The 25650-nt window shown below is 38.5% G+C and overlaps 1 protein-coding gene across 10 annotated transcripts in view; it reads right to left on the reverse strand.

The window, feature by feature from the left end:
- Arhgef6 (Rac/Cdc42 guanine nucleotide exchange factor 6) overlaps positions 1–25650 on the reverse strand; it is a 110649-nt gene that overhangs the window by 70393 nt on the left and 14606 nt on the right. For all 10 annotated transcript variants that reach the window (XM_047535718.1, XM_047535719.1, XM_047535721.1 and 7 more), the window contains 3 exons: positions 12471–12555; positions 10172–10296; positions 8659–8860 (listed from right to left, as the gene is read on the reverse strand). In XM_047535718.1, coding sequence (XP_047391674.1) covers positions 8659–8860; positions 10172–10296; positions 12471–12555 — 412 coding nt within the window. The remainder of the gene's footprint in view (positions 1–8658; positions 8861–10171; positions 10297–12470; positions 12556–25650) is intronic.

Genomic DNA, 25650 nt, shown 5'->3' on the forward strand with positions numbered 1-25650 from the left:
GCATTAGACCTGAGATCCTGTGCCTCCTAGAAGAAAATATAGGCCCAACTCTCCATCATGTCAGCTTAGGAACAGACTTCCTCAATAAGACTTCCAAAGAGCAAGAAGTAAAATCAAGAATCAATAAATGGGAAGATGTCAAACTAGAATTTCTTCACTGCAAAGGAAACAATAACAGAAGCAGAAAGCCTATAGAATGAAGAATATCTTTGCTATCTGTACCACAGATAGAGAATTAATCCAGGATATGTAAAGAACTCAAAAAACTTAACACACACACACACACACAAAAGCCACAAATAATCTAATCAATAAATGGACAAAGGAACTGAACAGGAGCTCCACAGAAGAGGAAATACAATTGGTCAACAAATATATGAAAAAATGTTCAACATCTCTAGCAATTGGAGAAATGCAAATTAAAACTACACTGAGATTCCATCTCACTCAAGTCAGAATGGCAATTATCAAGAATATAAACAACAATAAATGTTGGCGAGGAGTGGAGGGAAAGATACACTCCTATTGCTGGTGGGACTGCAAATTGGTGCAACCACTCTAGAAAGCACTGTGGAGATTCCTCAGAAAACTTGGAATGAAACCACCATTTGACCCAATTATCCCACTCCTTGGCATATAGCCAAAGGGCTTTAAATCATCATACTATAGTGATACAGCCACACCAATGTTCATAGCAGCTCAATTCACAATAGCTAAGCTATGGAACCAACCTAAATGCCCTCAACTAGATGAATGGATAAAAGAAAATGTGATATATATATATATACACAATGAAATATTATTCAGCCATAAAGAAGAATGAAATTATGGTGTAGGCTGGTATTAAATGGATGGAACTGAAGGCTATCATGCTAATTGAAATAAGCCAATCCCAAAAAACCAAAGGCTGAATGTCCTCTCTGATATGTGGATGCTAACACACAAAAAAGTCGAGGGGAGAATAGAAGTTCACTGAATTAGACAAGGGGGGATAAAGGGAAAGGAGGGAGATGGAAATAGTGCAGTGAATTGGACATGACTTTCCTATGTTCATATATGAATACATGAACAGGGAAACTCCACATCATGTACAACCACAAGAATGGGAAGTTATACTCCTTGTATGTATGATATGTCAAAATACACTCTACTGTCATATGTAACTAAAAAGAACAAATAAAAATTTTTTTAAAAGATTAGTCAACTCAATTAGTGAAAAAGAATTAGTCAATGCAAAGAAGTATTTACTTTTGATTCTTTTTCCCTTTTTTCTGATATCCTGATTCTTAGTATTTGTTGATGGTGATGGGACTCAAAGAAACTAGAATTTCTAGTTTTTATGACATGAAGCTTTTATGACATGAAGCATCTTTGTGATACACCTGGAGGATTAAAACAGGAAGTTGAAATATAAAGCTCAATCCTAGCCTTGCTTTATAATGAGCAGGAAGAATGATTTCTTAATCTGCCTTAATATGAATTTAATTAACCATGTACCTAATAATCCCCTCAATCAGTATCTATATTTGTCTACTAATAAGATGTTTTAGAAGGATTTAATGACCCCTTAACAGGATCAGACAGAGAAAATAGAATTCGTTCAAAATATCTTCTCTAATCATACTTGTCTCAATGCTTTCCTGGCTTGGAAATTTTTCCAGGAAATTTTTAATGCAAAGTCCTAACAAACACCCTCTCTAAGTAACAGAGCAAAGATAAAAATTAAAAAAGATTTAATTTACTATGTTACACATGCATTGGCAGAAATTTCTTTGGTGTATTAATAACACATTAGTTTATAGGTTACCACCAATTTTAAAAAGAGAACAGAAATTTGTATAAATGACTAATTTTCTAATTTACGATATATCTGACTCAAATGAAACAAAGGAGTAAAGGCTTACATAATGACTGAGTTTTCAATGTATGTATTTTTTATGAATAAGATCTTTGAAAAATATATTTTTGCTGAAATAAGGTTTTTATTCCTCTCATAAAAAGAAATTCAGAGATAGGCAAGAAAAACTGGTGACAATGACTTCTTGATGTCATCAGTGTCCAGGTTCCATCAATCTTTTATTTTTCAAGTTTTTTCAGTTGTAGATGGACACAATACTTCTATTTTATTCATTTAGTTTTACATGGTGCTGAGGATGGAACCCAGTGCCTCATGAGTACTAGGTGAGTGTTCTACCGCTGAGCCACAATCCCAGCCCCCAAGTTCCACCATTCTTGCTGAGAGATTTCTATCTTTGTTTTGTTTGATGTTTGTCGTGCTGGGGATGCACCCAGGGCTTCACCATGTTCGATAAGTGCTATACCACTGAGCTACATCTGCAGCCCCTTGGCAAGAGGTTTTTATAATCATAGTCACACACACAAAAAAAACCCCTACCTTCAGCCTCATGCTCATGCTGAAAGCATATTTGTGTTTTATACTCAAATATTCTATTTCTTAAGTTTCTATAGTATTAGGTGGACTGCTCTTTGTTATACATCCTTTGCAATCAGTCTCCTCTCAAAAAGCAGAACAAAGCTGTCCATAGGGTTATGGTCATAGTTATCTATAGACATGAACTCCAGTGGTAACCCAAACTTACAATGTCAAGGACAAATTTACTAGATCACAGAGTGCAGTGGTACAATAGCACTCCACAGTGCAAGGGTTATGTGACTCTGAACTTGCTTTTATTGACTTCTAAGACTTTACAAAAGTTGTGAAGTGTCAAGCTATATGTATGAATTTGTCTGAATTGCTGACTATTTAAGAGACCACAGTATCACACATTTGACCCAACAGTAATCAGATGGAGACCACTGAAGTTCTTCAGTTACATTCCTAAATCAACTTCATAAATAGCCCAATAGTTTGTATGACAGAGGGGTTTAAAATTCTAAATTGAGCTTTTTTTCCCTGGGATATGCATTTCACCTATGAATCACTATTTTTCAACTTCCTTGAACACAAATCTTCCCTAAGCCACAGTACAGAGTTTATGGAAAGAAGGAAAATGACAATATTTTCTAGACCAAACATGAAAAAACAAGCATTGAATTCATAATGTCTCTCTACAACATCTTAAATAGATTTTGGCTTACTATTTTGTAGAAGTGGCAAGAGTTGGGTTGGAAAAGAATTCAGGTCAGCAAAGATTTATTGCTCACCTAACTTTCTGAACAAGACATTTTCATTACACCATGTTAATCTGTTCCACTATCCCCAGGCTCCCTCTGCTCAGTTCTATGAGAGAACCTTCATGGTGTTTGTTTTCCCCAACCAGTCATTATGACTTAGATTGCCCCTCCTTCTATTCTGGGCCTGCCCACAGTCTGCCTGTCTTTCAGCATTCAGTTCAAGCCCTATCATTTCCATCCTTCTGCACTCTCAGATTCTGTCAATGATCTGCAATATATTTTACACTTCATTGCCTATAACCTTATACTGTCACTTGTTTGTTTCATCTACCTCCCGTGTCCTCTAGCCATATGGTTTGCTGGAAATATTAAGAACTATGACTTACTACACTTTCACTCAGTAACTCCCAAACAATCCATCATTTTCAGTACCAATCATCACTAACCCCAACACACACACACACACACACACACACACACACACACACACACTGAAACACCACCATAAACAACCTCTTTCTATCTTCTCTACTAACTGAATTCAGCACTGTATTAGTTTGTTTTCTGTTACTGTAACAAAATACTTGAAGCTGGGTACTTTGTAAAGAAAACAGGTTTATTTATCTTGAAGTTTTGGAGGCTGAAAGTTCAAGATTGAGTGGCCTCATCTGTTTGGCATCTAGTAAGTGCTCCCTTGGCTAGGTCACAATATAGCAGAGAAATGGAAAGGAAATCAGTCATGTGCAGAAGGGGAGATCACTTAGTGAGGCAGAAATCCAAAAATATTCAGGGTCCAGGTTTGTTCTTTCTATAACAACCTACTCACACAGAAACTAACTGCCATCTCTCGACTACTTTAGTCTCTTCCAAGTGTGATGCCCCTGGTGAGAAATCATGGCTTACTAGGCCCAACTTCTCAAAAGTTCCACAACATCTTAACACTGCCACACTAGGGACTAAGCTTCAAACACATGAACCTTTAGAGGACATGACTAAACCATATCCAATGATAATAGGCATGGATTAAACATGTCTTTTGTCTAAAGCCCTGTGTTATGGAGACAGAAAGGTGCACAGAGATCAGTAAGTTCCCCTTGAACTCCCTATCAGGATGGTTAGATGCCCCTCTTCTCCTTGCCACTTTCCATAGCACCTTACAGTTGCTTTATTACTGAACTTACCATACTGTTTTCTAATATCTTCCACCACTAGACTATAGGTACCATAAGGGCAAGTCATATTTTATGCTTCTCTGTCCTGCCAGTGCCCAAGATAGAGCTAATATCCTAATCATAGGAAATGCATCTTTATTGGATGGCTAGATGGGTTGTAGTGCATGTCCTTAAGGAGCCCACCATCAAGCTGAACCCCTAGATGTGGGATTATCCTAACCTCTTTCCTCGTCCTCATAATTAATCACTGGCAAGTTTTTCATTCTTTCAACAACATCTACTGTATCCATTTACTTCTCTTCCTCCCCACTATCACCCAGATTAATCTATACCTCAGCAGTAGCCTCTACTGCTTTCCCTACATCCTCCTTGATTGCCCAACCTAACTCTCCTGAAATCCAGCTCCCACCAGGAAGTTCTTCTTACCACCAAAAAGATCTTCTCAAACCACATGCTATCCTCTGCTTAAAACTTTACACTTGCACCCCTCTTCATGCAGTTCTAGCTCAAGACCTCAGTTCTACTCTTCATTCACCTAATTTTCAACCCAAACCACTCTGCCACCTATACCATGCTTTCCTTAAACTTACTAACTCCCTCTAGCCTTCTATCTTCTTCCATATTTTAAGAACTAGTTCAAGTTCTTAGCCCCACTTATGTTGCTGTTAATCAAATTGTGTCTTTCTGATCCAACAGCATCTTATTTAGACCTGTGTCTGTGTCACTTACTCTAACCTATCCGATTAGTTGTGAACAATGTATCTTGACTATCAGCTTAGAAGGTCCTAAGGGGCAGAGCCCATGAGGAATAGATTGTTATAGATGCCCTGAGTACCTAGGAGGTACTCAAGGAAAACAATGAATTTTATTACCTACCCCATGATTTTCATTCATTTTATAAATATTTACTGAGCACAAGCAAAATTTCAAAAAATATCCCTGTTCTGTGGTGTCTACATTTTAATGATGAAATACAGAGAGTAGATGAAATAAATAAGCAGTAATATAGCATGTTAGATGGAGATAAATGATTTAAAAAGTATAAAGCAGGGAAGGGGGATAGAGGCAGGGGACACAGGGTTTGCTTTTCTCCTGCAGGACTAGGAGTCTCTACTGTGAAGTGGAAGAGTGAGCAGACCAGAAGGAGGTGAAGGAAGAAGTCATGCTGATATCTGAGGAAGGTGTTCCAGATGGAAGGACAGCACAGGAGACAGAAGTCTGTCTGTCACAGGCAGCCAAGAGGTTAGTGTGTCGAAAATGGAATGAGTGATGGGAGAGAGATCAGAAAAGAGGCAGGATACTGGAGGGCTTGTAGGCTATTGTGATGACCTTGGCCTTTATCATTTTTGAGATGAGGAGTTGTGACTCAAGTTATTTTTTGAAAGAATCACTTTGGCTCCTGAGTTTAGATCTGATTATAGAAGTGACAACAATAGGAGCAAGGACACCAATGAAGAAACTACCATAATAAGCTAATGAGAGATGTTGTTTCATACACTGCTAGTCTTAGGCCATCCCTGACTAGCAGGCTTCCTGTCTCCCAAAGCTCAGACCTACCCTTGACAGTTGGTTTAGCTATTTCTAGGGATTACCTAGGTGCTTGACTCAGATCCAGAGTTTAACATATGAATCCTAAACCAAATGGCATATAGGAAAAATTTGAAGGGAAGAGGCTGGACACCAGAACCAACAGCCTGGGGCAGTCCATAAAGGATAGACCAGACTGCTACAAAAGGTGTCAGAGTAGGGGACATCATTATCAAAGCCATCAAAGTGAGGGCATGCTATGCACTTCCCATGGCCCCTCAACAATGCTTGGAATTCCCAGACCAGGCAACAAGGCCTGTTCCTTTTGGTTCTGCAGATGAAGACACTGAATCAGGGACGAATGTCAGAATAAATCTGGAAAATGCTTTAGGAGTCCTAACAAGTAGATTATATCAATGGAAAGATGTAGCAAGAGGTAAAGATCAGCTGTGAAAATCATCAGAACCAAGGAAATTCTAGGTGAGGCCTGTGAAAATACTTCAAGGCTTAACTGAAACATCTCAATTCCAAATAATTAAAAATGCTGAAGACTGGGGATGTGACTCAGTAGAAGACTGCTTGCCTAACATGCATGAGCTGGGCTCCATCCCCAGTGTTGGGAAAAAAATGCCGAGAAGTCTACACACCACAGAAACAATTAGAAATCTGGTAGTAAATGCATTCCATTAAAGGAGATGTCCCTTTTTACCCAACCAAGAACACAGAAAGTGTACAAACTAAATTTTATGTAAAATGCTTTTGGGAGAAGTTTCTGACAATGGTTATCTGGGAGGAGGGGTAAAGGGAAGAGGAACTTTTATTGTCTACACTGCACTTCCATAATTTTTCATTTTATTTACAGTGAGTTTATAATTTTATTAATTTATAGTAGCAAATTGGAGGCATTAACACAGTAATAAAGCTAGGCGCAGTTGTGTATACCTGTAATCCCAGCAGATTGGGAGGCCAAGGCATGAGGATAGCAAGTTGGAGGCCAGCCTCAGCAACTTGGTGAGGCCATAGGTAACTTAGTGAGACCCCACCTTGAAAAATAAAAAGGTGTGGGGATGTAGCTCAGTGGCAGATTTCCCCAGGGTTCAGTCCCCAGTTCTCTTCAAAAGGGAATGAAGACATCTACAGAAGAGATAAGGCACTGAAGAGCTATTAAATGAAAGGAGCCCTTGGGTAGACATTTTTGAAAAGTGAAGGCATACAATAATAACTAAATAATTGTATCTGTATTATGACATGCTTTTATGTATCAGGGTCTTGCAATGAGTTTTATTTTGTTTTGTTTTAGTTTGGTTTTTGTAATATAAGCAGAGTAATTTGATCCAGTTATCCCACTCCTAGGTTTATACCTAAAAGACTTAAAAGCAGCATACTACAGTGATGCAGCCACATCGATATTTATAGCAGCTCAATTCACAATAGCTAAACTAGGAACCAACCTAGGTACCCTTCAACAGATGAATAGATAAAGAAACTGTAGTATATATACACAATGGAATATTATTCAGCCTTAAAGAAGAATGAAATTATGGCACTTGCTGGTAAATGGATGGAACTGGAGAACATCATGCTAAGCAAAATAAGCCAACCCCAAAGAACCAAAGGCTGAATGTTTTCTCTGATATGTGGATGCTAATTCACAATAAGGTGAGGGTAGGAAAAATAGAGGTACTTTGGATTAGACAGAGGGGAGTGAAGGGAAGAGAGGGGATATGGGGGTAGGAAGGATATTAGAATGAATCGGACATTATTACCCTATGTGCATATATGAATACATGACTGGTGTGATTCTACATCATATACAACCAGAAGAATGAGAAGTTATACTCCATTAGTGTATGTTGTGTCAAAATGCATTCTGTCATGTATAACTAATTAGAACGAATTTTAAAAAGTGTGCTATTGACACTTAACAAAATAGATAAATCTAAAATGTATTATCGTAAGTTAAACAGGAAAGACTAATTTTCTACTTATATAACATTTTGGAAAAGTAACATTGTAGAAACAATACATATCAGAAGTGCCACAGGGAGAGTGACTATAAACAGACAACACAAGAGTTTTGGGGGTTGGAAGAAATGTTCTATATTTTATTTGTGGTCATAAGGACATGACTGTCCATTTACTAAGAACCAAAGGAAAGTATAATAAAATGAATGAAATTGACCATGTCAATTAAAAATAAAAATTAAAAAATAGCATTTAAAAAAAAGAACCAGTGAGTTATGAAAAAAAATTCTAAGAAAGACCACTGAATACCAGTTAGAATTCATGCTCTTGATATTAGGAAAAAGGGTAAGCAGCTAGTGGTATACAATACTTTTAAGGGCAATACTGTTAATAAAGCAGCCAGACAGCTTCCTACAGTCCTGGGATTGTTCTCTTTCAAACACATCTCTGAGGCATTTAGTCTTAGGTCTGCTTAGGGCTAAAAAAAGCAAGTCAGCACTTGGCCTGTCTTATTATTGTATTTTGCCATGGTGACTTAGAGTAGCAGGAGAGACTATGTACTATATTACATGAGCCTAAATTAGTAGACAGAAAAGACATAGTTAAGGTGGAACAGTTGTCTGAGCTTTGAATTCCTTTGCTTTTTTAGCTTTCTGTTGCCTTGATGTAATCTAAATACAACTTTGTTTCAAAATATCTAACCACAGATTTTTCCCAGTTCTGTTCTAGTCTTATTTTTGACTACACATATAAGTATAAACAGTTTCGGTCAACCAATTAAAACTACAAGATTTTCAGTAAGAAAAACCAAGAAAGTACCAGAGCCATATTCAAAAAGACTGTTAAAGGTCTCACTTACCACTGGATTTAATTTCTCGGACATAATTACTAGGGAACCAGCCTGTTCTCCCATTTAATGTGCCTTCCCACCAGCCTCCTTCTTCAACTCGAGTGACATAAATGATATCCCCTTTACAGACTGACAGTTCATCTTCATTAGTCTGCTTAAAGTTGAATCTTGCCTTCACTATCAACTGGTGACTTCCATTTTCCGTCATCTCCTAGAGAACAAAAGCCACACCAAATTAAGAGGCATATAATTGAAGCATAGTAGAGATTATATGGTTTTAGGTAAAACCTATCCTTGGTGACCAAGAATAAAACCCCACCTCCATCTCAATTCTGATTTTCAAATGTAGGAGTCTATGATTGGGCCTCAGGAGGTATTAATTAACCCCTTGAAACATCATGCAAATTTTTGCATTTGTCAAAATGTGTGTTTTGGAGGGGGTCATAGCTTTCATTTCCCTCTCCCTTCACCAATTATCTAAATACATATTTAACTAAGCTAAGTAATAAAATGAGTGATAAACTATTTCACCCTGCCTCTACCGAACATGCAACCTTAAAACCCACATATTTGGTACTAATCTACTCTCAAAAAATCTGTCCCTGCCTTCCAATTACTAAGAATATCTTAATTTGGTTACAATTGGTCCTATGCAAAGACCAAATATCTCATAGCTAACTAAATTGGGAATTCTTAGCCTGTTTTGTATCAATTGTGCTTAACTGTTTGAGAGTCACAGACCCTTTTTGAGAATGTGATAAGCGGAATGGCTGTTTGCCCAAATGAGTTCAAAAACATGAGTTTTTGTATAAAATTTGAGAGGATGCAAGTGGTGTGGTACCACAATGTTTATCAACTTCTCAATGGGATCTGTGGTCTCAGAAAGTTTGAGAATCTTTGGAAGCAATAGGACATGGAAGCCTACAGGGAGCAGGTGGCTTTTGACAGGAAACAGAGGCTTCACCCAAAAGGGAGATGGTGTACTTCCTCCCAAATAAAAACTCCCAGTAAGACCAAATGCAAAGACAACTGGGAGATCTCAATATAAAAGTTCATTACAGGCAGATAATGTAAAATCAAGTCCTTCTCAATAGGAATTCAAAGAGAAAAATAAAGATGACAATAATGCCAAGAATAGCAATGAATATTTATTGATTGCCTATTAAAGTGCCAGGTACCACTTAGTTCTAATAAACCAAGGAATAGGGAATATAACAGCCAAGTGCCATCGGGAGTAGTAATAATGACTTACATTTGCATAGCATTCTCAGTTAAGTAACTTGCTGGATTCTAGTGAGCAGCCAAGCTGAGGCTTTAACCCTGATTTTCAGACTCTGGGCCCCACATGCCTGATTTGTTCCATAGTTCTAGCCTGAATTGCTGTTCAGTTTACAACTAGTTTTCTTGGTGACATCCAAAACAAACAGAATGACAATCTCACCACATACAAAAATGCAACTGGGATATGAATCCTATTTTATGAATTTTAAAACAGGCAGGGGGAATTGGGGACTATACTTACCACTGCCTTTGCCTGCCTTTGCAGCCCTGGAGCTGTGCTAGAAACTGCTCCCTGGGGGTTTGTCTGGGAACTATTAGCAGCACTAAGAGAAGAGGAACGTCCACATGGTCTTTCTGAGAGCTGATCTGCGAAAAAAGGAAAAGACATGGTAAAGGAACCACTTATGTCGGAAAACCATCTACAACATAACATTATCTTGCATGGGACTTTATAAAAAGCATCCTAGCTATAATTCCAATGGTTATTGTTATGAACATGCCAACTGTGTTTCATCCCCTTCCCCCACCCCGACTCCTCCCTTTTTGATGGCCAACTTCTTTTTCTTAACCTTACTGGCCATTGCTCTCCAGTAGAATGAAAAGCAGCGACAGAACCACATTTTCTCTTAACCCATTCCCTACAACTCTTCCTTCCAGAACCAGTCGCAACTATATGCCCTGTTATCCAAGGCAGAACTATATTGGGTACCAAACAGCTGTTTGTGGCTCTTATTACTTTGAAATATTTCAAATTTCTCGCTCTGTTTTTTGGCCCATAACTCAGTGGTTCTTTCTTATATGTAAGGATTTGTGTGGCATACACAATCTAAAATCTCCCTGGTGTGCCGTGGGAAGAGTGGAGAATGAGAATGAGAGACAGTGCGTGTCTGGGACAGATGCAATCTTGATACTAGAATAATTTGTTGTTTAAAATCAAACTCAGGAGTCTTCTCTTCCTTGAAACCTTGTGAAATTTGATCAGGCCAGAGCTGAGTTGGATGTTTTCAGTATGCTGAAAGTGTACTAAAGAGAGGAGCTGGCTTCTTGACAAATTCAAATGAGGGTTCTTTTCCTCTCCATTTATTTTTAAAAGATATAAACTGCAAAAGTCTAAAGCCCAAACATTCCCTAGGCGACAAGCTCAGTATCCAAGTAATTTCCTTGATGCCGTGGGTTTTAACTTTCACCTTCTTGTATTTTTATAAATATCTGTGGCAAGGGAAAAGACTGTAAAACTTGCTAGGAGAGTTTGGCAAAGGAACATATAATTTGTGTGGCGTAATGTTAGAATTATATGATCCTCCCTGCCCAGAACTGGATAGTTGTCATGCGTGTTAAATATAGTTACTTGAATTAGCTGTACTTTCTGCTATACGCCTTGCAATAGCTCAAAAGCATTTTTTTCAAATAGCAAAAGAACAACTTTAGAGAAGTATTTTTCCATGTCTTGTTATTATATACAGCTCTTTCAACTAAAACTGTAATTACTTGATAGCTTTCTAGATGTTCCATCTTATTTGGCACTTGATTATATTGTCTGTTCTTGTTCTCTAATTGTTTCTGCTGGGTAAGTTGAGTCTCCCTAAATAGATGGCAATTTTTCCAAGGGCGGGGGAACCATGTCTCCCACTTTCTCTGTAGCACCTGGCAGTGTTGGACACACAGCCTCTTGCCTCTCTAACAGTTCAAGCAGGAAGACTCAGATTTGAGTACAAGGGATCTCAAGTCGATCAGGTGTGGGTTTGAATTCTAACTCAGCAACTGTGGACTTGATTTTCCTTACTGATAATATAGACCTGATAATAATAATGCCTATCCCCAGTGTGTTTCAAAGATATAATAAGACCACCTAGGGCTCTTAGAACAGGCTAGGCCAAGGGAAAGGGTTCAAAGAATTTGAACTATGATTATTACTACCACTGTAGGTAAGATACTATATCACAGAAGGAGTGAAATTCTACTCTTAAGTTTATCAACACTTTCTTCAAATTTACTTGGATTTATATTTAATAACCTCCAGTGTGGTGGGTGTTAAACATTTAAACAAAAGACGCTCTTCACTCACTATGAACTTGAGGTTTCATTTTCAGTGCAGGGTTATTGAGGGGTTCCTTTACATACACAGAGACACAGGGAAGACTATGAGAAAGATGTGTGCCCAGTGTGGAAAGGGAAGTGATCACTGTATTTGGTAAACTTTATTTAAAAAAGAGGGAACTGGTCTTTTCTTTTTTTGTTTTTTGTCTTGCTATACTGAGTTGACTGTTCAAAAGTTTTGGAACAAAATGTGTTTTTTTGTTCCTATTATTGTATTAAGGGCATTAGAATACCTTTGTGATATGCATGTTTAAATCTAGTGAAAGGTATGTTTAAACCATGAAAAATTAAAGTATATTATATTTGTTGGGGTTTACTTGGGAGCAAAAGGGGAAAATTTGCACCAATTGAACAATCCAGGTCATGGTTGACTCTTAGAATGATCTGAAATGCATGGATTCAAAAATGTCACCCAGAACTCATAAATCACAAACCTTACTTACCTTCTGTTGCTTTGTTGACAGCTAAAAGAGTACTCAGAACCTTGGAGAAATTAACCCCTGAATAAAGGTCATCGGGTTCAAATACCTACGAGCAAGGAACATTGAAACTGTAAGACACAGTAAGTATTCAACTCAATGAACAAAACTGTGAAAAGGCCACTTCCTCCAACTCTCAGGAGAAAAAACAAATGTAAAAGCCAAGATGCAAACCTCTGTATACCTTTGGGAGAAATGAGAGCAGCAGCTGAGCTGCCTAATGACATGTGGCGGGCCATCAGTGAGTCACAGCGAAGCAGTAATGGGAAATGAGAACCAAGCTGAGAAGGCAGCACCCACCCGGAAATGCACAGCGCATACTCAGACCTGCTTTTCTGACATGAACATATCAATACTCTCAGCCCAGTTACAGGAAGCTCATATGCCTGGGGTACAGTTAATACCCATCACCTACAGAATGTCCTCAACAGTCCACAAATAAGCAGGTGGAGCCTCTTTGACACACTTTCATCTTTACAGCTTATTCTCTGTGCTCATTAGGGGTACTTTCTAAAGTGCATTTCTCTCTGGTCCCCTTCCTCCCTAGTGCTGACCACTGGATGTCAACTGCCTTTCTGCCCAGGTCTGCCTTTTGCCCCCAGTCTCAGTTTCTGGATTCTACTGCTTCATCTTGCCCTTTGCAGTTCATCTTTGAACTCAGAGAATATGAACCTTTGCCTGCCAGAGCCTATAGGTTCTTCCTGGCCTTAGGTGACTTTTCCAAACAGGATCTCTGGCCTTCCTGATACCACTCATCTCAGCAACAAATTAATAAGTAAATAGAAAATTTCACTTTCCCAGTCACAATTACCATGCTGATATGCTACTGTCCCTAGTAGAGACACCAATCACCTGTTATTGTTTTAAATATAATTTAAAATTGTTAATTTTTCAAGGTATTCAATATGTTAAAATGTATTAAGAATGTCTATCTCCTTTATAACAGTGAGGGTGAGACTTCTGATCCCTGACTAGGCAGGTCATCACCCCTTGCCAGCCTGAAGTAGCCATAAGAAGATGGATCTTCACCCCTCACCAACTCCTAAGATTAAGGGATCAACAATTCAGGGAGGGAAATGAGATAGGGATTTAGGATAAAGAGAGAGAGAGAGATACTGAATCTTAAAGGAAACACCCACAGGCCACTGAGGAGCAGAAAGCACAGTTGTAAATCTTGAGCTTGAGGGACATGCCCTTGGCCCATGCCCTTGTAAAAGAAGGGAAATGTACAAGCAAAGGAAAAACTGGCACGAAATTGTGTAGCTCCACCCTGTCTCCATCTCTTGTCCAGTCCCTGGCATTGACCTTCTGTAAATATCAACACCTCACACCAATGGGTGCCACCTCTCCCTCTGGAGATAGCCCACATTCTCCCTTGAGTGCATATTCCTTGCTTTAACCAAAAGGTATCTCTCTTTTGAGATTGCCCCCCCACCCCATTGTCCCTTGAAATGTGTTTCTACTTTCCTAAATAAACCTCTGTCTTATGCCTTTAGGAAACAAATGTTGGGGCTTCTTATAGTCTCTAACACATATGTTTGAAACTAGAAGTATTCTCAAGCACAAGCACAATCTATTAATTCACTAGTTGACAGTGTAGAAATACATATCTATAGGTAACCAGATGCCTGCCTTCTGGATGAAAATGCTCCTTCTAAAAAACATTTCATTCCAGGATTTCAGAAGTCTCTTGAAGAAAACAGATTGCATCATTTTTTTCCCAAATGTAGTGACGGGAGTCACATGTACCTTTTCAAATGGGACATGTTTAATACTGATTTTGAAGGGTCTGTCTTCCCATTAGGTAGAGCCATTTATTTCATTTTTAATCTGCATATTTTCTGGGAGTCGTGTCAAGACAAATTTTTATCTTATTTTTGTACATATTCTTGAGACTCAAACTTTGTTTCTAGAATGGAAATATGTAATATCCTTTTTTCCAAGTTTGGGGGCAATACAGATTCATGCAAATGTGAGCCTACTATAGTCTGACTATTCTGGGATTCTACTATTCATCCAATCCATGAATGGCTTGCATTTATAGTTAAAATGACTGAAGAGCCCAACTATAGCTAAATGAGAGACACTGCCACACTTTTAGCAAAAGGGTAGCATTAATATTACTAAAGAGTTAAATGACACTACAATTCAAATAATTTCTGAATGCTATAATATAAAATGAAAAGTTTTCCAAGAACAAATTGAGAATTCTATTTTTGTCAAACCCTGGATGAACAAGAGTAATCAGAACTCCAGAGGATTCCAGACTTATTGAATCCCCTCAAAAGTGGTCAAGTGAGAAAGTGCCAAACTAGTCACAAAGCAAAAAAATTACTTGTTTTTAGGCTGCAATTCTCAATGGCACTGTGAACATGTGTGTGTGCATATAGATGTATGCATTCAGTGGGTGTGGCAAGGTGAGTAGAGTCTAAAATAATAACCAGAAGTAAACAGTAGCAGAATAAGGTATACCAGCAAAAACTGAAAAAATCTCCCGTTTTGTTTTAGTTGATCCTTATCCAGGTTAATTGACTGCCTATTCATGGCAACGTCAGAACTATTCATTTGTACTAATTTGAGAACAAATAAACTTATCAGAAAATGCAATGTGCAGCAACAAGAATCATTGCATCTGCTTGAGGGAAGTTGCCTGGACTATGCACAGTTCCCTTTTCAAAAAACCACAATATACTCAAATCTATCCATGGCCACTGTTGCTCTCACTGCCAAATCCATTCTGTAGTACTAGGAACTACACAGGAAGGAACTGCAGGGGACCACAAGGGACAGAGGAAAGGCCAAGCCTCTACATTATTATTTCGAAGTCATTGGGAGATTAGATGTAACTATGAATACCCTCCACCACACAACTGCCCAAGCTCCAAAGTGAATGATACTGAAAATTCCACTCCAGATCTTTCTTCCATAAAGGTCCATTCCCTACAAATTGGAAATATTATTTGGAGAAAACGTACTTTCAGTCATAATCAGTCATTTATGCCTTAGTGGAAATGAGAGCATGAGACCAAGTTTAGAGATGATGATGTGCAGAAAGATCAGCAGGTGCTCAACTGGGAGAAATCAGGGAAGAATCCCTCAACGTGAGAAAAACAAAGGGAGGTTACAGGCCACTTGCATAGGACTAATGCCACTCAGACATACAAAATAGAGAACCAATTCCTCTTTCTGTCTGCAAAGGAGTGGAACCTGTTAAAAGGTATAGTACAGTGGCATGTTTATATTGTACATAATTTTCCAAAGTCCATTTCAAAAAATTTTTCAAAGTCATATCATGACAAAGTCATGATAGTACTCATCTTCCGGCATCTCATGCAAGCCTTGCTAGCCTGCTTAGCATCTCTGTTATATGACTGAATCCCAGATTAGCTGAATTTCCTTTATATCTATTTTTCACCAGAAATAAGCTAGTTAGTTCCAGTTAGATCTGTGAAGGTCAGATGAACGACAGGATTCCTGCCCCCAATTCATTTTACCACTACTGTGATGCAAACAGAAAAAAAAAAAAAGACTGCTTCTTAGATCACAGATAAATGGTTTCAAAGTACCACTCTTGCAATCGAATGAGGCAAGATTCAAGTGTAACAACAGCAAAAATATTTACACCACTCTGGGTAAAAAATAGGAGAGATAGGGACTAAACTTCATTAACTATTTTTTAAGTGTTCATATATTGCCAGCCTAAGGTTCAACCCTACATCAGCAGATGAACTCAGACAAGACATTTCACTTTAACTGTTTCCTCACCGTTTTCTACTCTGGATATCCACGATGACAACAAAACCTATTTTCCATCCACTAAACACCAGGTGCTAATTCTGAAATGTTGGTGTCTGTCAGTACAAATTGAGCAGAAGTTAATATTTTTATGACTTTACAAGTAGATCCTTTTGGAGTAGCTTTCAGTTTCAACATGTGTGCTATTTTAAGACACTGTCCCTAATATGACAAAAGCAATGAAGCACATGAGAAGAAACTCCCCTAATCCCCTGTTCCACTCTCTCACTAATCTCATAGCTACCATTACTGATTTACCGTGCCCCTACTATGTGCCTAACACCATACTTGGAGATTACATATGTATTGCTATGTTTGGAATGTTTGTGCCCAGACTCCACATTCTTACATTTAAACCTAATCCCCTTTGTGATGGTATTTGAAATTGGGGCCATTGGAAGATGATTAATTCATGAAGATGGAGCCCTCCTAAATGGGATTAATGGCCTTATAAAAGGGATCCCAGAGAACTGCCTTGCCCCTTCCACCATATGAGGACACAGTAAGCATGTCCTCACCAGATAGTGAATCTGTTACTAGTGCCTTGATTTTGAACTTCCAGCCTCCAGAACCATGAGAAATATATCTCCATTTTTATAAGGTATCCAGTTTATGGTATTTTGTTATTACAGCAAACATGGACCAAACTATGTATTTTTTCATTGCATTTGGTTCTCTCAGCAATCCTGCACTGTGGGCACAATTATTTCCTTCATTTCTTAGGTGAACAATAAAACTAGGAGTAGTTAAGTCACAGAGCAAGAAATGGATGGTGCCAATAAAACACACACATGTAAGTGCTCTGAGGGGCATTGTAGCTCTGTGTGCACACTTTATGTTTCCATGAAACAAAAAAAGATGCAAAAGCAATCTGTGCATTTCTACACAAAAAGAAATTCCTTGCTGCTGTCAACACAAGCAGCATCTTTATCATCTGGAGTAAGTTGGTTCAAACTTAAAATGACTAATTCAACTAATTGTGGTAAAGAGAAAATCTCCTACATGCCTAGACCGTCTTGGAAGGGGACTTGCTTAATTCCTGTGCTGTCCTTCCCATTTCAGGGGGCATCTCTGACTAAGCAGGCACTTGGCCACTTCTTCCAGAAGTGGGGAAGAGTTATGTAGTCATATTTTGTGAGTTGCTAATAGGGTGGGGGTTCAGCTTGTGGTTATAGGGCCAAATTAAGTTAAGGCAAACAGGCCCAAGGCATGGGTCACATGCAGTGACATTCAGCCCCCAGTTTCCTTGGTATTATGCTGTGACCACCTAAGTTAACCAGTCACAGCAGTCCAGCCACATCCTGGTTGAGAAAGGAAGTCATACCTTATTCTCACTCAGAACTGGTAATGCCTTTAATGTCATCTTGCCTTCAGTAACACCCAATCAACTTCCATTTAAAGATAACATGTTTTGGGGGTGATCACAAGAGATTCCATCACTCAACTCTGAGAAATTTAATCAACTGAAAAGCAACTAATTCAGTGGAACCACAAGGACATACAACTTATATTTTTTAAACAAATGATTCCAAGTACTTAAGAACATTTCAACTCTTCCTTGTTTTTCTTGCACTTATTGAACAAGATCATTTGTTTTTCATTATTGTTGTTTTGTTCATATGGTAGTGAACATGGAACCTAGTGGTGCTTTACCACTATGCTATATCCCAAGGCTTTTTGATTTTTTGTTTTGAGATAGGGTTTCCCTAAGTTTCTGCGGCTGACATCAAACTTGCCATCCTCCTGCCTCAGCCTCCCAGAGTAGCTGGGATTATGGCATATGCCACCACATCCAAATTATTGAACAAAATCTTAAATTGACTTAGATTATTTTGAATCACATTCTATAAATTCTCAGAGCTGTGCACACTGCCTCTGTTAACCTCTGAACTTTGGATGAAAAGTCATTACATAGTGAGACTGAGGAAGCAAATCTGAGCTGCTTAGTCATATCTCACTGGGTAATACTGTGCCTGGCTCTGGGAAAGCAAACTGCATTGCTTTCACATAGCTCCTACTAAAAGCAGTCACAAAGTCAGTAGAAATAATGTTCTTAGCTCAGAAATTTGATTCATTGCCCACTGGCATTCCACTTAATAGAATACAGTGGATGGCATTTGCACCCTGCCTGGTTTTAAAGAATAACTCTTCCTATTGATGTGGAGCAAACTTAGGAGACCAAACCCTGTGCTCTACTTTTGTTTTCTCCATTCTTCTGCATTTCAGAAATTTAGGGAACAAGATCTAACTTGAGGCTATAGCTGCAGCAACATGAGGTATATTGAAAAGATAACTGGTGTTGGGGTACAGAAAACCTTGACCCCAATCCCAGCTTTGTCACTCCTAAACAGTTGCAAGGACCTTAAGGAGACAGCACTACTTTTCTGTGGCTTTCCCATCTGAAAATCGAGAGGCATCTTTGACTTAGGATGTCAATGAGAGGCCCGATGGCGCATCATTGAATGGGAGGTCTCAAAGGCAGTAGGTGAGCTAGGTCTCTCGGGTCCAAAATCTAGTCTTCAATCCTCAAGGATCTTGAGAATGAATTCACACCAGCCAAGTTCACCAAAGGTCAATGCATAAACCAAAATGCCAATTTGTTAATACTTGCTAAAATGAACTAGTAAGGAGACTGAATACTCTTATTTCATGACCAGGGCATTCTCTCTCCATACATAAATCCACATGGTAAACCTAGTTAAAATTAGAAATGGGTTGGATAGTGCAGAATGAGAATAAGAGAGTCTTGGGTATTATATACTAACATAATTATTACCTCCTTATAAGTTGATGTTTCAAAATGCCATTTTAAAATGACCTATTTATAAATTCTAGGTCTATTTTGCTACCAAGAAGCATTTGGATTTTGAATGTGGACAGTTTGAACTGTGTTTTCTGTCTCTATGAATTTCTGTAGTCATTTTATGTAACTAATATGGGCCCCTAAATGACTTGAACCTCATAGAATTCAGAGCAAGGAAGTCCAGTTCCATAGAGCTCCCATGATAGGAGCCAAGATCTGAGCTTAATCCCTCACTGTTCATTCCCCATTTTAAATTCACCAAATCCACTTCCTGCCCTCTACCCCAACATCACTGTATCACACCTTATGACTTTCATTTTTCTCTGTTAGCACTCCTTTAGGAGAAATTCAGCTCTCTCCACAATAGAGATTTATGTTCAGTTGACTATTAAGTGTTCAGTTAAGAGAGGGATGAATGAGGAATAATATAGGCACCTTGGTCTAAAAAGAGAGATCACAAAAGAAAACAACTGGTTTAGGATAATCTCACCAAAAAGAGAGCAGACATGAAGGAAAGGAAAAGATGAGAAATTTCTTGTAAATAGAGATTGTCGACTCATGGACAAGAAGCAGAGGGTCTAAAACTAGCTGACTTACAGCCAGTCAGCCAATGTGGCTTGCCCCTGCCCCTCCTCCCATGATCCTGTCACCACAGCCTTTGCAGAAGCCACACTGGCTGCCAGTTTTACAGGATAGGGGCGGATGGGTGATGCCTCAGCTGCTGGAGTGTCTGTATGCCAGAGTGGGGGTGCCCTCTCCAACGTCCCCCCCCCCATTTCTTCAGAGAAAGGAACTGACTTCCTAGTGTTCCAAATTGGAATGCAGAACACATTTTCCCAGAGACATAGCATCGCACCTGCCACTTAGTCTCTCTGAGTTCTATAGTTTAGTGACATTAAGTATTAAACAGGCTGTTGTGGGCCAACCAAAAAACATAATCATCATGTGGAACCTTGTTTCTATGGGGAAACATTTTCTGTGTTCCTAACAGTAACTCATAAATAAATTTTTGGGAAAGAATCCATTTTCATATTGAAGAGTGCTCAGATGTGTATTTCTAATCAGTGTCCAATATCATTTACATATTTTTCCTCATCCTTTTATATAAAAGATAAATGCCCTAGACACTCAGAGAGAGTACTATTTATTTTAGAACTCTCCGTGATGAGAGAACCAGAATATATGAAGACTATGAGAATATTCTCAGAAATGTCAGTGGTCAAAAGTAACTGCCTAAGGCCAGGAGCTGTGGCACATGCCTATAATCCTAGGGGCACAGGAGGCTAAGGCAGGAGGATCATGAGTTCAAAGCCAGCCTCAGCAACATAGTGAGGCCCTATGCAACTCAGTGAGACCTTGTCTCTAAATAAAATACAGAACTGGGGATGTGGCTCAGTGATTAAGTGCCCTTGGGTTCAATCCCCAGTACCAAAAAAAAAAAAAAAAAAAAAAAAAGTAACTGCCTGGGGCTGGGGTTTTAGCTCAGTGGTAGAGCAGAAGAGTGCTTTCCTAGCACATGTGAGGCACTGGGTTCGATCCTCAGTATCACGTTAAATTAAATGTATTGTGTCTATTTACAACTAAAATTTTTTTTGAAAAAAGTAACTACCTCTTTAATAGTCCAGGTAGCTAGGGAAGATGCTCACCTACAAAGAGAGGGCTCCCTCAGCCCCTGCTTTCCTAGAATCATTCAATGGTTTTGAATTGGGGCCCTAGAACCTAGTAGAAGCAATTACTTAGTTATTCCAGGTACAGGAGAGACAACTGGTAATGAGTTCTGCACAAAGATCAGGGAGAGACAAGGGCCATGAACAAAGGCACTGTTGCAGGTTGCTTTAAGCAGCAGTTCCTCTGGTAGTTTCTAGCAAGCCTTCACTGACCTACCTTCACATTCTTTCTTCTGAACAGCTCCAGCGTGCTATGATGCTGCACACTTGAGCCCTCAATGGTCTACCCACATAACAATCTTTATTTATTCTGTGGGTGTTAAGATTCTTGGATTTCCAAGTAGAAGCTGGGTTCTTCGAAGTCCAAACTCCCCTACACTCCTGACTCAGTACTCAACGTATATGAAATGCTTGATAAATACTAATTCACTGGTCGACTGACAGGGTGCCCTCAGAGAGACTTACAAGTACATTATGGCTAAAATTTAATGCCATCAGTGCAATTGTTTTCACCTCCTGTTACAGAGTAAGAACTCAATCAACATTTGATCAATTAATGAAAGTTTAGATGTTCTTACTAATAGATAATAATTGATGAAAAAGAATTTCTGGAAGTAAAATAAATTCAGAAAGAAAGAACAGTTAGAAAAGAAAATATCAATATCCATGCAACTTTCCAGGAAACATCTATTATCTAAAATGAGATACATATGTTCCCATCTACAAAACCAAGCTCTGTGACTGCGAGGTAACCAAAGGTGCTTCCATCTCCATGGTTGTAGATTATTTAAGTCATGTGCCAAGTACAGACAATGTCCACAATTGCTGGCCTGTCCCAAGCAATAGAAGTTTCTTTAAATCCCACCACAAACACTGTGAACTAAGTATTATGGAGAAGAGAAACAGGAAAGAACTGGGGAATTTTGCTGCTTTGCTGAAATTGGCTGTATTTTTTAACTTTTATTACAAAATAGAATAAATGACAAACACTACAAGCTGCACTCACCTGTTCATACCTGTGCCCTAAAACCAGCTCCAACTTACAGTCAGAGCACAGTAGGACATGGCAAAATTTCTCACCAGAAGCAAGAAGGGGTAACAAACAATTTGAAAGACTGTAAATCGCATGCTCCAAGTCTTTCTAACACCAACTACTCTGGGTGAGAAGGATGTCATACAAAGTTACTATCATTTTCTTTCTTTCTTTAGAGATCACCTTCAGTAATTCATTTAGGAAAGACTTTTGGCACTCCATGCTTTTATCTCTGTGTGAGTCACTTTTTCAAAAGCATGTCATTGTCAGAAACTGGAGATGTAACTCAGGGGTATAGCACTAGCCTACCATGCACAAAACCTTGGGTTTGATCCTCACTGCCACCAAAAAAAAAAAGGATGTCAAGTGTGTCATTTTCACAGACACCATCACTGTCCAATGGACATCAATTAATCGATGAATTGATAGATCAATTTTACTACAACTTTTTAGAAACTGGATTTGCACCTCAGAAACAATTCAAACACTGTGAGGTGGGCATTCAGGAGCTCAGGTATGAGAGACATCAGGAATAGTGTTTTCTGTTAGCACCCACATCACAAAGCACAGAAATTCTATGCAGCAAAAAAGGAAAGTCACCCAGCCTAGAATTAACTTACAAGATTAAGCCTACCCTCTTCAGGCTAGCATCCAAATTTCTTCTCAAGCTGGCTCCACCCTAGCCCATCATTTTTCACCATCCTCTCCTTGTGCTCCCCTGAATATTGTGCTTGCTTTATTGGGCCTCTCTGTGATATTTATACTTCTCCTTCTGAAAATTCCCTCGACTATCTGAATTCTAGCTCTCCATCAGGGACCAAATCAAATCACTTCCATCGGTTTTCTCCAGCCACTCCTCCTCTGTATACAATGGGCCTCCCTATTTCTGAACTCCTCTGGCATTTAGGCTTTAGACTCTGGATCCCCTAGCTTAGACACCCAGCCATACATGGCCATACACTGTTAAATTCCACTCTTTCATACATTCACAGGCAAAAGCCCACCTGGTACTCACTGTCTGGATGGGGAACAAGTACTCACTGAATATCGGTCTTTCTTCCCAATCTAAAATTCAGATATTTCCTGAAACACCTGTCCTTTTGGCATGCCTTTCCCAAAGGAAAGAAAAAGGAAAAACCTTTTATTTCCTAGTAGAATTGGATGAATCATGGTTCATATAGTTTCCATCACTTGCTAAAATAAATTATCCTTTTAAAAGAATATGATTGAGTGAAGTGAAGAATGCTGACAAAGCACCTACCTCACCAAAAGAAAGTGAGGTTGCTGACTGGATCACTTTGGAGAAAGTCACAGTCTAGGGATCATCACATGCAAAGCTCACAACTTGAAAGCCCAGTGAAATCAAAAGACTTTGGGTAACATAAGAAACAGGAAGCGCCTCTGGACTGGAAAAGTAGAGAAGAGCTTCCATGTGAACCATACGACCTAACCTTTCAAACCTTATTATTTTAATTTTATAAAACCATGAAACAGGTACTTTAGTTTGGCATAGAGAATCTGAGTAATGCTGTGTTAGGGAAGTCCCGGCTTTCCTTTTATACTTTCGTTTATCCACTAAAGTCATTTCTATGAATAAAAGTCAACTCTTGATAATGTACATGTAGGCTATTATTTAAAAGAGAATTTATTAAAATTTGTTTCTATTAAAACCTACTATGTAGCAGAGTGTGGTGGTGCATGCCTGTAATCCCAGTAGCTCAAGGAGGCTGAGGCAGGAGGATCATGAGCTCAAACCCAGCCTCAGCAACTTAGCAAGGCCCTAAGAAACTCAGTGAGATCCTGTCTCTAAACAAAATATTTAAAAGGGCCTGAGATGTGGCTCAGTGGTTAAGCACTCCCTGGGTTCAATCCCTGATACAAAAAAAAAAAAAACCTATTATGTATTCAACAAATATTTACTGAATACCTGATATATGTCAGACACTAATAAATGAACTCATTTTAAGATAAAAAATCCAAAGGACAAATGAAGAAGTCACCCACGGGTACACCTACCCTTAAACTATTGTTTTCCATTCTGCTTATTGATCTTAAGGTTGATATTTTTAATCCCAAATCAAGATTTTTCCCCAATATACAACATATTCCCAAATACCAGCTTGTCTTCAGAGAAGGCAAGGTGATTAAATTATAGTGTAAATACTTACACTATCACAATGTCTATTTCCCCCCAAAAAAGTTATTAAATTTCTTTTGCAAGTCGAATATTGCATTCCTTTGTTGTGTATACATTTCCCAGAAATTATTGGTAAATATCCCCATCTTGCTGTAGCCCTAGCCATGATGAACAAATTATAAAACAAAATGTTTCTTAGTGTTTAGGCCTGCTTCACAGGCAGGCTCTCCATAAAAGATATTAGGATCTTGACACCTTAAAGCTGCCTCTTAAAATAATGTCCACACTTCCAGAGAGTAGGAAAATGTCTTTGTTATTGTTGGGGGTGAAACAAATACTTAGTAACGGTTTCACTTGCTGCTTTGCAAACTGCTACATTTCATCTCACCTTAATTTAATTCTTTCTTTTCCCTATTGTCCTATTCAATCCCTCAACTGACATGTCTGATCTCTGTAATAATACTGAAGTCCCCAAGAAAATATAAAACTGGGATTTTACTCTATTTGACTAAGCAGAACTTAATTAGGAAGGTAAATCTTCTGCCCAAAGTCAGATAGAAATGATGTGTGACTCTATGCTGTTTTGGATGATCCATATCTCTAAACTCATACATGTCTTTGTGTGGTAGGGTCCAGTTTGCCAGGATCTGACAAAGCCTGAAGCTAATCAGACAGAAGTCTAGTGTTGTCTTTTTTTCCAGGTGACAGCGAAGGAAGTAGCAATGTCCACTACTTCCTTTTGGAGAGCTTTTGGACTTAGGGGATATCACCTGCTCTAAAATGTTGGTAAACAAGGGACCTAAGAAACAGGCAAATGCCTTCACAGTTCAGTCATTTGCAATTCAAAAAGCAGACCTTGCATTTTTTTTCTTTTTTTTTTTTTTGCACCCAGATGTATGCACACCAATCGCTGTGCATACCTTAGGCTGCGTGCTGCCAACACAGCATCACCTCTTAGACTCATCGTGGTGGTCACCTCAATGACATATATGACCAAACTAGAATGGAGTTGAAATAGAGAATAGCTGACCAAGATTGGGTAGTTTTAATAAAGGAACATATTGTGCTCTGTTGCCCCCAGAAACAGTCTGGATTAGAGTCAATATTAAAAACCAAATTAGAGTGAGTTCAATTTAAAAAATAATTTACAACTCCAATTAGGAAGAGTCCATTGATCAAATTTTCTAACAAAATGCTTTCCTTTTCATGTGCATTTGATATATTCAACTCAATTCAGAAACAATGTATTTCCTTTCTACAAATTATATTATATACTGTGTTTTTTTTTAAATGGGAGCCATTGATTCTGATTCCCCTTCAGCTATGCCAATTCAACAGGTTTATTACTTATTTCCTGAGTGCAAGGAGGAATGTTTCTGTCAGTAATCACCAAAAAGAAAAGACGATCATTTAATTGTTTAATTTAACCAAAAAAATGAGCATGTTTCTCTGGGGTGTATTTTAAATTTTTGAGATATTTTAATTATAAAATACATAAAACTGTTTTAAAGGACACAAAAATGAAACTCTTTCATCTGGGTAAACATGAGAAGCTGCAAATATTATTTTCTCACATTCTTTTAGTTTATGTGTAGACTAGAAAAGAATGAAAAGCTTTCCTGATTGTTCAACTCCAAAATGAATCTGTCCAAACTGTTTCCATTATTAGAACACAAAATGGTAGCTAAAGAAGTTACTGTGGTGAACAA

The sequence above is a fragment of the Sciurus carolinensis genome, chromosome X, assembly GCF_902686445.1.
Source record: "Sciurus carolinensis chromosome X, mSciCar1.2, whole genome shotgun sequence".
In the NCBI taxonomy this organism is placed as follows: Eukaryota; Metazoa; Chordata; class Mammalia; order Rodentia; family Sciuridae; genus Sciurus; species Sciurus carolinensis.